We start from the raw sequence: 13,802 nt of genomic DNA on the forward strand, positions 1-13,802 counted from the left end.
AATGCAGCCTCCTTTCTGGAGCAGACAGGAGTAAATACTATGTATTTATCAATCGTGTTTATGTGCATATACATACTTTTATAAATATGGCAAATACATGTGGTGAACAAGTATCACTTACAAAATGTCCCGAAGAGATACATGAGAAAGTATTGTCTGTGTTTTGAGGATATCCTCCAATAATGGGGCTTAGGCCTTTTCGTGCTGCCACAGGATTACGATTGCTTCATCTTTCCCTTCTCATCGTGTGTTTGAGGTGAGCATTTTTGCCTGCTCTCTTTCTTGCATATGCACAAAGAATTTAAACATCCCTTTGGGGAGGGAACTGCAGTCTAGGCAGGATTACCACTTGGTGCTGCTTTACTTCATGAACCAGCCTTGATGGCTTCTCTCACTCTTTCCTGTTGTCCTCTGTATGGACAAGAAAAAAAAATCTTAATTAATGGCAGAATGAATGAATGAACTGAAAATTTAAAGGCTAAGTACATCTTTAAAGTGTAGTTTTATAAAAATCAAAATTCAACAGATAATGCTGTAAAACTTCATACCTACAAGTCTTTTTTTTTATGTTCTTCAAAGTATTTTGATTACAGGGCCCTCTAGGGAATACTTAAAGTCTTTGGTTTGGCAATCAGAGAAGTATCGGGATAATATGAACTCTCTTTTGCTTGGCGGTAAGGATTTCTAATTGATGTTGACAAGTTCCATGTACACAGAGAAATGCAGCAGAGAAGATAATGTTGTATTACAAAGCACATATTTTGAGCCATTGAAATTTATCCCATTAATGTGACCCTCTGAAATCTGATCATCTGATTCTTTTAGAACATGTAAAAAGTTACAGTGTGGCAACATAGCAGTCAGTATGTCATGTATCCTTCTGTGGAGGTAATTTGAACTAAATAAGGGTTTAATTTTGTTATGACAGCATTCAGCTCACTACTGCTAATTGTATACAATAACTGCAGTACCAGTTTGGTGGAAATTTAGTAATCTGCTGAATCTGTTTATTATTTTCCCTTAAATAATGTTTTGATAATGTATCAATGAATACAAAAGAATGGTTAATGGAAAATAATGTTATAAATTCCCAAGAGCACAGTTTGTGTCAGGAAGCAAAAAGAACAAAACCAAAGTAAGCCGCAGGGTATTTATAACAACACCAGAATATGCATTACCACTATTACTTAATTTCATTTTATTTGCCTTCTTTTGACAAGCCTCAGGATTAAGTTACGTGTGTTGGCTTGTTATGTTGTCCTGTTCATTTGTACATTGATTTATATTGAAAATAATGTAAGGGATGCTCCTTGCTACTCCAGTTAATTTTTTTCTCAGGTAAGGATTATGCCAAGTCTTTGTAAGCATGACAAGTAAGCCCACACATAATGAACAAGATAATTTGTAACTTTAGTAATGCAGCTACGCATTATTAGATCTGAAAAAAATAAACCCCCACCCACCTTACTCATAGACTCAGTAATAAAAAGCCCACTTGCTCAGATAATGTCAATTGCTTTGCTCTTCAATCTGTTAATGGACACTGAGTTATAAAACGAAGTATAAACAGTAAATATATGTAGTAAGTCACAGTACTTGGGAGCTTTCATTTCCAAAATTACATTCTGTTTTCATGTTTCTAGATTATTAATGTTATATGTTAATTTCTGGGTTTTTTGTAGAGCACCAAGCTATTGACCTTGTGCCTCAGCATCATTCACTGACAGAACTGCAGGAAATGCTGCCAGCTGAGGTCGAAGCACCAGTTCTTAGCTCACTAGAGAGGGGCTGGTGGCTTCATTTGGGTTTACATCCAGTAACCACAGAAACTTTGGAACAATTAAATATGGATGACAGTAATGCAAACAGTTTGCTTCCTACAGAAATAGAAACATTCACAAAATTTCCATTGTTAGAAAGTAAGTGCCTTCCTTTTTTAAAAAAGTGATAAAAAGGCAGAGAATCAGACAGTGATAGTTACCTATATCCAAGAACAAAAGAAATTGTTTCCTATTTCAAAGAACGAAACCTTTTACAGCAAAATGAAGCAGCAACACTACTGCAATTGAAGTGTAATTTCACAAACTTAGAACAAATTGTAGGAACAAAAGTGTTTAACTACACAAAGTTAATTATTGCCATACAAGTGAACAGTAGCCTCCACCACCTGTATCAATTTTTAATAAAATAGTTTCATAAAGGAGAATTTCTTAACAAATACCAGTTTTGCACTGAAATGTTTTAATAAAGCAGATATTTACATAGTCCTATATGCAGAGGAACAGTGGGGATTACAGTGGAAATTATTTAATTTTTGATGCTACAGAATTCTTTTATGCTGATGATGGTCTCAAATTTGAACATCTCATTACTTCAAAATTTTACATGGACCATTTTGCTTGCTTATAATCAAACTTTAAAAAAAATATGCAAAAAGTTGCTTGGATTTTGTTATATAGCTATGGCTGGACCACAAGGCTCCAGTTGTAGCTGTAAAACTCCGAAGGTTGATAGTAACATGATATATTGTTAAAAAAATAAACATTGCTCATGAAATAACAATTCCAATTATCTGGTTTTTACATTTCTTGAAGTGTTTGGCTACTGTGTTTGAGATGGATGTGCACCCACAATACAAAAAATTGCAGTTCTATTCAAACATATCCTCAGAGGGAACAGGTTGCGTTCTTTACTTCTTTTTTACCCTCTAAAAAAATCATCTGATAATTTTTCTTCCTAATGAAATGAGTTGCATTCCACTTCCTAGAAATCTAAAATCAGTAAGCACCATAGTGTAAACTTCTTCAAACAATAGCATGGCCTTCTGTGTCTCAAAATTGTGCATTTTTACTTAGGACTAGTCAATGCAAGTTTTCTAAAAGTGGATTCTAATGATCCCAACAAGGCAGAAAGAAGAAATTAAAAAAATACTTTCTGTATAAACTATCCAAAGTCATTAACTCCAACCAGGAGAGAAAAAAAAAGTCTATGTTGCAGTGAATAAATTAAATTTTGTTTTTCAGGATGGCTTGAAGAGAAGGATTCCATGACAAACCAGGAGCTGCTTTCTACTGAAAGAAATGAGTTGGCCAAAGCAGTAATTCCTGACTTGTCCCTGCAGACTCAAAGGCAGCACTTTGCCCCACCTGTGAGTGCTGTGCCATCTGCCAAAATTCAGAGCAGCAGTACATCTTGGGAAGAGCACGCTGGAGGAATCATCAGAAAGATTGGGGCAGAGGAGGCGATTTGTTTCTTAAACTCAGAAAAGAAACACCCCAAATCATCTGAATCAGACAGCGTTAAAGATGTGTCTTCTAAAGTAGGAAATTTACCCTGCAGTGAAAAGCCTGCACCACTGGCACTTGCTGCAAAATGGGACACAGATGATTCTGATCTGAACAACTTCATCATAATGAGATCCAAACAGACACTCAGCCAAAAAAAGGAAATAAATTACACAGAGATACCTGAAAAAGGTATGTGAACCAGTTTATTCTGCTGTTTTTCCAGATGTAATTATTTGTTTTACCAATTACAATAGATGTGAATTCATCCTAGTAGATTTGTGGATTAAGTAAATGGTAACATTTTTATGGTCTTAATTGAAGCTGATTTTTCAAATAAGTATCTCACCTTTTGTGTTTTTCCTTTAGATATCTTAGAGGATTTAGTTCAGGAAATGCTTTGGCTTTGGAAGGGGTTGCCTTTTTGGTAGTGGAAGAGGTATTTCATAAAATAAACATATGAGTTTATTCCAATTCTTACAAAGTAATGCTGAATGGTACTTACTCAGAAGATATCCTCTGTCCATGTGTTCTTCTGGCCTCTTTGGAGAAGTAGTTACCAAACTGTGAATATGAGTACTCTTACTTTCGTAGAACCAACATAACCAAGACTTGTTCATTTGAGCCAGTTTTCGTGCAAACCCCATCAAATAACAAAGGAGAACAGGTATATGGAAAGCAGAACTGTTGGTAGCCCTATTTCTTTTGATGACAGTGCTTAGGGAAAGAATCTCAGGCTATGTATTCAGCATTGTAGAAATGCAAAACAGCAGAGAAATAGAAGAAATAGAAGAATGTTCTTATTTGTTTTTAGTAAGAAATATCTGTGTCCTGAAATAACAGACAACAGTGACATTTTCAAGATTAATTTTTCAGGATAAATTTATATTTCAAAAAGAATATTTTAATTTTTTTTACTTCTCTGGCAGAATTTTAACATTTACTTTTGCCTGTGTTTTAGTTACATGTTACAGCATTAAAAAAAATTAAAAAGAGAAAATTGTCACATAAAAGCTTTCAGCAATAATTCGTATAGAATAGAGTTGGAGTATTTATTTAATTGAAAGCTTATGTAATCTTGTGGATGAAATTATTTTTTGGGAAAATTCACCTGTTACTGACATTGGTAGAGATGCATAAAACATTTCATGGCCTCAGGAAAGCAGTAATCCAAACTTTACAAATACGAGAACAAGGTACCCGAGTTGAAGTTTTATGCTGCCATCCAAGGACCTCTGACTAGAACTGCATCACCTAAAAAGGACTCCAGATGTACTGAAGGGCCATCTGTGCTACATTCACGAGTAGGTTTGTGGGGGCTTAAGTAGGTTAAATGCACATTGGAATACGTACAGGTTACACCCCAGTGTTGCAGATCAGTTATGTCTGATATATAAAGAACACCTTAAAATGTGTGGCTCTTACCACATTAATGTAAAAATTATAGAAATTATTGCATGCTTTTGTAATAATGAAAAGCTTTTCTTAAGGGTTTTTCTAAATCTAACTGAAAAACAGAAGTGCCAGCGTTTCTTGTAGGGCTCTATGTTGTTTGGCTTATTTTTTAAAGATATCATAGTGTGTAATACTTAGTTTAGAAAATACAGAGGAGGGAAGTAGCAGAAACCATTCAGTGACCCAATTTTGAACACCATGTAGCTTTTCAAAACCAGAAATTTTTTTTTTTAACTAGAATAAAAATTCAGTTTTTCTTTTCCTTCTGTCTCTGTATGATAAGTTTGTTTTCTGAGGAAAGTGACATTCTTGAGTAGAAAAATCAGTAGTACTTAGAACTATTCAATAAGAACCCCTCTAAGAAATAAAAAGATGGAACTGTCAGAAGAAGATTTTTGGGTAGAAACTGTAACTTGTGCATCAGTATTTATCAGGAAGAGGAGAAGGCCACTTAGAAATACTAGCAAGTTAAAAAAGATAGCTAGAAGGCAGTAGAAAAATTATTTTCTTCTTTGTTTTTTTGTTGTTGTTGTTGTTTTTTGGGGTTTTTTTCCCTATTTGCATCTTCCATGTTCTTTCTGGGTGGCTTACAGTGTCTTACCTTTCCTATTCACAATCACTGAGGTATTTTTCATAGCTTGAGCTCTTTATAGTCAGCAATGTCTTTCCTTTCATACATGTTTTGTCTCTGTATAAAGGCATATGATCTTTCCTATGAAGCTGTATTACAGAGGTGTAGGACCAGCTCCTTAATTTTCCCAGCTCTTTATTTCCCTAAGGAAGAGTGACCTGATGCTGCTTGACTTCCTGGGATGTGCCAACAGACAGGGCCTAATCTCTGTTTGTGTCCTGATGTTTTTCCATACCATGTGAGCCCTTGAAAACAATGAGGAATTCATGAAGAAAAAATGTATATGTCATAGAAACTACTTAATTTGAAAATGTTTTTTCATGTAGAGTCTTTTATGGAACAGTTTTCTTAATCACTGAGCTGGTTTTGTGATATTTGTATCTAAATATTCACTGCCAGTTTAACTATTTAGGGCTACAACTTGAAGAACAGCAGATGCAAGTTCACAGAGAGGATGATTCTGCTTGTGTGATTGTAGAAACAGAGGAAAAGAAACAAGAGAGTGAAGACAGTGCCACAGTCAATATCCAAGCATCAGGTATACTATTTTTGCGTATGCTTTATTTTCCATATAAAGGTGAGGGTCAGACTCCTCTCCCAGGTAACAAGTGACAGGACCAGAGGAAGTGGCCTCAAGCTGTGCCAGGTGAGCTGTAGACTGGATATTGGGAAAAATTTCTTCACAGAAAGGGTGGTCAGGCATTGGAAGTGCCTGCCCAGGGAAGTGTTCAAAGAAAGTGTGGATGTGACTCCTGGGGACGTGTTTTAGTGGTGCTGGGTTAACAGTTAGACTTGATGATCCTAACAATTCTATGGGTCTATACAGCTTTGCAATGTAATTTTATATTAAAAAGTACTGCTCTGACAAATATTTAAATTATTAGGCTTAGTCTCTGCTCCTTGTGACTGGAAATGTTTCGTGTAGATGGATATTTACTTTGACACAGATGTGATAGCTGGTTATGGAATTCCATCTTACAGCGAAAGCCAATCCCATGCAAAGTAAAAAGAGTAACTCAGACTTTGAGTTTTGTCTGATTTAAATTAGGAGACATGAATTGTCTTCATGACAATCAGTACCCGTCAATAATTATCCTTTTTTTTTTTCTCACTTTTTTAAGTGAGAACTGGAGATGGAAGAGATTGGTAGTCATCTTGATAGGAAGCGTTTATAACACAGTAGAATCTACTGGAGATTGATACATGACTGAGCCTTACCCTATGAGCACTGGCTGTTTTATAAGGAATAGTATCAAAGAACATGCACTGATAATTTTCCTATGCAGTAGAAATGGTAGAGAATAACCTAGAAAATATTTATCCACGGTGTTTTACGACCTCAAATTAGCCTACACAATGCTAGGAAGTTGCAAGCCTAGCATGGATTAGTTTGGTTTTCCATGGAAATACATTCCCTCCAACCATGTGCTTAATGGGAGACTCTTTCACAGAAGCAGTAAAAGAATAGAGTAGTATTGTCATCTGTTTCCATCTGAGATGTGAATCATGGATATAAGCTTATTTTTTATTTTTTTTTCTGATACATTTTGGAGCAAGTCTCCTTTCATGCAGCTGGGGGGAAAAAATAAGCTTTTCTGCAGTCAAAACAAGTATTAGCATTTTGAAAATGACTATGATACAGAAGCAAGCTGTAGAATACTGGAATAGAAAGTAGCACAGTCATCATGTGAGTTGTAGGAGTAGAAAACTAAATTTTCTTCATGGAGTTTGATCACTTTATGCAATACATAGAACATTGTGGTTGCCTGCTGGGAGGATTGGCCTAGTTCTACCACGCAGGAGGTTCTGTGGTGAGCAGATCTTCATCCATTAGTGTTGCAACCACCATGAAAAAGTCAGTGTTAGTGTTTTCTGAGTATTCTGAGTATTCTTGTGCGAGAGTAGTATTTGAAACCAAACTTTACTATCATGTTTATTTATTGTGCTATCCAGAAAGCCAGTGCCAGGCATACTTGCTCTTGGAAGAAGCAGCTGTCCCTGTACTAAAAGATTTGACATGTCTGGGTGTACTTGCTTCTGTAAAGTGGAGTTTTGACAGTGTTCAATTTGATCATACGAGGTTTTTCTTAAAACAACAAGAAAAAGTGGTCTGCGATAATTTTAAACAAGGTATGTCTTTTAAAAAGCATCTCTGTGTTTTTTTCTTCTTTAAAACTTACAGAGATTTAATTGGTGACACGAGATTCAAGATGTTTGATAAATTAATGATAAAACTATTAATGATTTGTCTTATAGGTTTACAGTAATTGATTTCTTCTTTTATTTCCAAAATAATGTCTCCTAGTTGTTCAACATTGCATTTATTAACCTCAATGTGCAATACAAAAAGTATTCTAATTGAATTTAATTTTAAAATATTTTACATAAGCTTCAGAAATGTTGCCTATACAGCAAACAATGCTTAATACCTTTTCATGCTAGATTTTAAAATTAAAAGTTGTCAGCATGTTGTGTGGTTTCTTTTCTTTTAATAGCTATATTTTGTCGCACCTGCATGATGCAAAATTCTATGCCCAAGTTAGAAATGATGAGGAAAAAAAAGTCCATGGTAACTTGGAAAAAGTTCTGAAATGTTTGGGAAACAGGGTATTTGGAGTTACAGTACTGTTAGAAAAAGTTAGTGATTTGACTAGTCAGGTAAGGAAATAGTAATGTGAACAGCTGTTTTATATGATGGACCAAAAGTTGGCAGATGTATCAGTTCTATGTGTATTTAAAGATTGCCTTACTAAAATCAGTAAATAAGTGTGGTTTCAATGGCAGACCCAACAGAACTGTTATCCCCTCTTCCAGCCTTCAACATCTCTCCCTCCACACCTCTCAAAAACACTTCCCTATGTGCCACTTGCTCTAGGTCAGATGGCAAAAATATGCCATATCATAAGCTATTTGCCAAGATCACCAGATCTGAGCTTTGAAGGTTATTTGTTTAAGCGTGTTTAGTGAAAATTCTGATAAACCAGGATCTTTTAAATTGGTTACATGTGTACAGTGAGATTTCTGAAATTTTATGCAGATCACACCTCTGTCTCCTGTTTGTTTAGGTAAAATAGATGAGAAGGAGATCATGCTGTTCCGACATGCTGCTCTGGTACACCTGCTGGTGATAGTTCGAGATCTGCTATTGACGTGTGGCTTGGACACAGCACTAGGTTTGCTCTCAGTAGTGAATAATGACACCCAGAAACCAAAGCTTTGTGTGTATTCTGTAGTCTGTCCTTGATGTTTGTAGCTGGGATCCTTTGCCATTGCTACATATGCTCCATTCGTGACTAATGTACCTCTGCTTATGTTACTCCATGACTTTGTCTAAGAAATATTCATACCGATGTCCACCGTATCCTGTGTTGTCTTGTGCCTCAGAATGACAGATTTGCATTGTAATCTCTGTGTGGAAACTGAGAAACATACAAAAAAGGCAGTCCCTTTCTATTTACAATCTTTCTTCTGCAAGTGTAGAACACTTTCCACCTAAAAATATTCTTAGGCTCCTTGGAATTGACAGACTTAAATCTGAGGGAATTTTAAGCAAAGTCTGATATTTTATCTAATGTATCGTGGGGCATGGAGTTTGAAGCTACAACTGAACTTACACAGAAGCTTTGAGCTTTTCTTGTCTTACGCTATTCAGATTTGAAATATGAAAATCCATTGTAACCAGTTTAATGCCTGAAATTATAATGCTGAGCCTATCACTGCCACAGTTGTGTGCTGTGAACTTTTATATACCTCTGTCAGAATAGATCCATTAGCAGTTGAAGACAGCATTTATTAATGCCTTAGGAAAGTCAGGCTCCCTCTGTCTTTATCAGGTGGAGGTGAAGATGGTTCAGAGCATCTAACTTCAGTCACTCTGAATTGTCCTGTTATGGATGGTGTTTCCTTAAAATTGATTTAAAATGGAAAACATCTGCCATAAATGGAGCTGTAGGTAAAATAAATTGTTTTGTATTCCTTTAAATACTTCTAGCAATAGAAGAGTAGGAAGAAAAAAACGGAATTAATATATAAGTAGAATCCTAAGTAAAATTCTTTTCTACAATTCATATAAACAATGTAAGAGAGTGGGAGGAAGACAAATGACCAGTTCTTCCTCCACTGTCTATTGTAGCGAAACACTTCTAGATGGTATTTCAGAATTACAAAGTACTTGTGTTTCCAAACTCCAGCAACAGCTGACACAGGAAACTGGACAACTAAAAAAGTTCTGGAAAAACTTAGAAAAATGGAGTCATGTTCTAAGGAGGCCCTGCAGACTTCTCTGTTGTTGTGATGTTGTACTGTGCTATGCAATTCATCACACAGTCATCTTAAATGTATTTTTCTTTATGCATTTCCAAATAACCCCAGCATTGTTCACCAATTATACTCAAAAGGCATCATTCAGAGTTGAGAACTGGCTGTGATAACATAAAGAGTGGCAAACGCAATGGACAAGTGAAGCTTTGAACAGTGGTGGTAGAAATACTGTTGAGATTTGGTATCTAGAACAGTGCTGCTGCCTGCTACTGCAGCCATAGAATGCTGTGTTGCATAATTCCAGTTGGAGTTGCACACCTGATTGCTGGTAATAGTATCCCTCCGTACTGGCGAGTCTTTACATTTTCATCTGGTTTTGTGCCAGATACTTTCTTATAAATTTTCAATTGTTAAGCAGATTAACACAATGCTTGACAATTGCCTTTTGTTGCTGCAATTACTTCTTTTGTTGCTTTACTAACAGGTTATTTGTCCAAGGCAAAGGATATCTATAAAAACATCTTAGAGTCCTGTTTAAATAATGTCTGGAGGCAGTTGAAGATTGTACAGTACAGCAGCCAGAAAAAGCATGAAACAAATCCTAAAATAACAGCTCTTCAGCATGAGATGTTAAATTGGATGAAAAGTTATGGAGACAAACACACTGTTAAGGTTAACAATGTAATCAAGTTCTCTAAGCAAACAAAGCTATTCCAAGCTAAGTGAATAATTATAAAAATGTCTTTTAATAAGGGCTGGTTTATGGAAAAAAGTCTAATAATTTCCTTTCCCACTCATAGTATGTGTTAAAAAAGAGTAATATAATTGTTAAGACCTCTGTCCACAGCAGTGAAGGTTCCTGTTTGATCAAATCTCCCCCTGTTTTTACTGAAGATTATAGAAAACTTTTTATTTGAAGGCCTTGATCATCTGATGCAGAGAGAGCCATGGCACAAGGCATGACTGTGCGCCTGTACAGCTGGCATGGAGCACACACACACCACAGAGTGTGTGGGTACTTCTACCCACAGGTGACCTCTGCCTAACCAACGTGTCCAGCCAATCCCTCAACATTTTACTTATATAAGAAGTAAATATGCATAAGTGATAGCTACGACATAAAAGATAGAATTGTAGAGGATATTCAAATTATCCAAAGATTTTTTTTCTGGATATGTGAATTATTTTGGGGTATATCATGCAGTGCAAATAACACTTCCCTTTGCAGAATATTTATGAGTTATTTACAGAATACTGATCACATAATGAATCAGACAGGGTAAACTGCATAATGTTTTAAGTGCCCTGACTGTGTGGAATAGAATTTATGCTGCTAAATACAGAGCCAAAAAAGAACTTTGAGTTTACACAGTCATTCACATATATGCATTCAGTGTAAGACTAAGTATGATTTTATTCACAATTATGAATTGTTTACTGTTCCCTAACAGAGGGAGGTTTCAATGACCTTCAGTTTGGAGACAGGTTTCAATGAACCAGAATAGGCAGGAGTATTCCAGTTTTAATAAGAAGTAAAAGTTATACTTAATGAACCATTTACTGTTCTATCATATCACATCAGTATCAGTTAATATGATGTAAAATATGAGAATCTGGTTATCCTTTTATTATCTGAAGTTGTTACTGATGCAGAATTGTAATGGGACATTTCCTTTGAAAGCAAGAAGTTGCTGTTGGTTTAGAAAAAACCTGAACTCTATGTTTTATTATCTTTTATACTTGTGATTGCATAGGACATGACTAAAAATTTCATCTAGCTCACATGAGCATGTAATGAGTATGCTGTTGTACTGCATGTAGAAAAGCAAGTCTACATTTTAAAATCCAGTTGTCCAAAACTGCTTATAAAGGCACCAATGGATTTTCAGGTCGCTGTTCTGCACACCTGCTTCCATAAGGATAATGCCTCTAACGTGAGAGGTAGTTGTCTGGTGCAACAGTGCTGAAGTGGTATAATATCCTTAGATAATACCTTTGAATAGCATTTTTACTTTGAAACAAATATTCCAGTTTAATATTTCTTCTAGAACAGCTTTATTCGGTATCATAATGCACACCTACACCCAAGTTTCAAATTGTTGACGACTGGAGAAAAACTGCCAGCAAAACTTTGACTTTGAATATGGGGAAAGCAGACTTTGCACTACTGAAGGAGCTACATAGTAAGGTCCCTGGGGTATCTGTTTTTAAAGATATTGGAGTTTAGGAGGGAGTAACTTTTTTAAGAGCCGTCTCTTTCCAGTGCAGGCAATTCCAAGGCACAAAAAGCCAAGCAAGAAAGGCAGAAGCCTGGCTTGGCTGAGCAGGGATATTCTTCTGGAACTTAGGTGGAAAAAGAAGGTGTATGGACTTTGAAAGCAGGAACAGGAGACATGAAAGGACAACAGAGAGGCATAAAGAGGGAGCAGATTTATGTGGCCAAAACTCAGTTAGAGTTCAAGCTGGCCAGCATTGTGAAGGACAACTAAAACGGCTCTTTTAAATAAGTCAGTAGCAAAATGAGAATCAGAGATAGCAATGGTCTGCTGCTTGACAAGTTTGGTCACCTCACAAAAAGGCATGTAGGCAAAGCAGAGACATTCATTGCCCTTTTTCACCTCTGTGTTCCACTCCTGGAGTAGGCCCTGCTACCTCCAGAGCCCAGTGTTGGAAAACTGTGACTGGGGAGGACGATAAACTACCATCCAACCCTGAATTTGTTTGAGACTTGCTGCTCCAGCTGGCTGTGCATAAACCTGTGCAGCCCAGTGGCATTTATCCCAGGGTACTGAAGCAGCTGGAAAATGTTGTTGTGGGACTTCTCTCCATTGTTTTTCAATGGTCTTGGGAGTCTGAAGAGATCCCAGCTGATTGGAAGCTGGCAAATTTTGTCCCAGTATTCAAGAAGAGAAACAAGGAAGCCCCTGGTAATTACAGACCTGGTAATTACAGACCTGTATCAGTTACTGATAAAATTATGGAGAGGGTTATTCTGGGAGTTATTGAAAAACACCTGAGAGACAACACAGTCATTGGCCATAGTCAGAACAGGTTCACAGGGCTAAGTCCTACTTAACCAGCTTACTGTCCTTTCTTTTTCCCTTTATGACCCATCTAGTTGACCACGTGAATGTGGTGAGTTTGATGAACTGTCCACCTCAAATCTTGACAAGTCCATAATACATTGGGTAAACAATTGGCTGATAGGTTGGGGTCAGAGAGCTACAATGAATGGAGTTATGTCAGGCTGGTGGCCAGTGACCACTGGGGTTCACCAGGACTCGGTTTTAGGGCCTGTGCTCGCTCTTAAGTGTTTTTATAAATGGTCTGGATTCAGGAATCAAAAATACATTAAGGGACTTTAACAATGGTACAAAAGTAGGAGGAGCTGTGGACTCTCCTGAGGGCAAAGATCCCTTACAGAAAAATCACTATAGCCTACAGAGCTGGGCAATCACCAACTGTATGACATACAATAAGAGCAAATGCCAGATTCTCCACCAGGGATGGGGCAATGCTGGTTATACATAGAAATTGGGACAGGAGAGGCTGGAATGCAGCCCTGTGGAAAGAGACCTAGGAGTCTGGGTGAATGGCAAGTTGAATCTGAGTCAGCAGTGCCCTGGCAGCCAGGAGGGCCAACCATATCCTGGAGGCGTCAGGCACAGCATTGGCAGCTGGTCAGGGATGTGATTGTCCTGCTGTACTCTGGGGAGGCCTAATCTTGAGTACTCTGTGTAGGTTTGGGCACCACAATATAAGGAGGATATGAAACCTCTGTGTTTTGTGTCTCTAGAGAAGGATGACCAAGGCAGTGAAAGACCTCAAGGGCAAGACTTAGAAGGAGAAGCTGAGGTCGCTTGGCTCATTAGCCTGAGGAAGGAAAGTCTGTGGGGTGACCCCATGGCAGTTTATACCTTCCTCAGACAGGGCGGTGAAGGATGAGGTGCTGGTCTTCTCTCTCTGGTGACCAGTAGTAGCACATGAGGAACTAGAATGAAGCTGCTTCAGAGGAAGGTCAGATTGGACATTAGGTAAAAGATTTTTCACTGGAAGAGTGGTTTGCCCTGGAACAGACTCCCAGGGAAGTGGTCAGAGCACCAAGTCTGTCCAAGTTCAAGAAGGATGTGGACAATACTTTTATTTGTATGGTTGAGTTTTAGGTAGTCCTG

General features: G+C 37.2%; 1 protein-coding gene across 1 annotated transcript in view; it reads left to right on the plus strand.

Moving 5' to 3' along the window:
* Positions 1-13,802, plus strand: part of SHOC1 (shortage in chiasmata 1) — a 55,458-nt gene that overhangs the window by 23,790 nt on the left and 17,866 nt on the right. The window contains exons 11-17 of the mRNA XM_071581549.1: positions 580-674; positions 1,683-1,919; positions 3,024-3,476; positions 5,783-5,908; positions 7,324-7,500; positions 8,436-8,543; positions 10,115-10,302. Coding sequence (XP_071437650.1) covers positions 580-674; positions 1,683-1,919; positions 3,024-3,476; positions 5,783-5,908; positions 7,324-7,500; positions 8,436-8,543; positions 10,115-10,302 — 1,384 coding nt within the window. The remainder of the gene's footprint in view (positions 1-579; positions 675-1,682; positions 1,920-3,023; positions 3,477-5,782; positions 5,909-7,323; positions 7,501-8,435; positions 8,544-10,114; positions 10,303-13,802) is intronic.

Source organism: Pithys albifrons, chromosome Z (assembly GCF_047495875.1).
Source record: "Pithys albifrons albifrons isolate INPA30051 chromosome Z, PitAlb_v1, whole genome shotgun sequence".
NCBI lineage: Eukaryota > Metazoa > Chordata > Aves > Passeriformes > Thamnophilidae > Pithys > Pithys albifrons.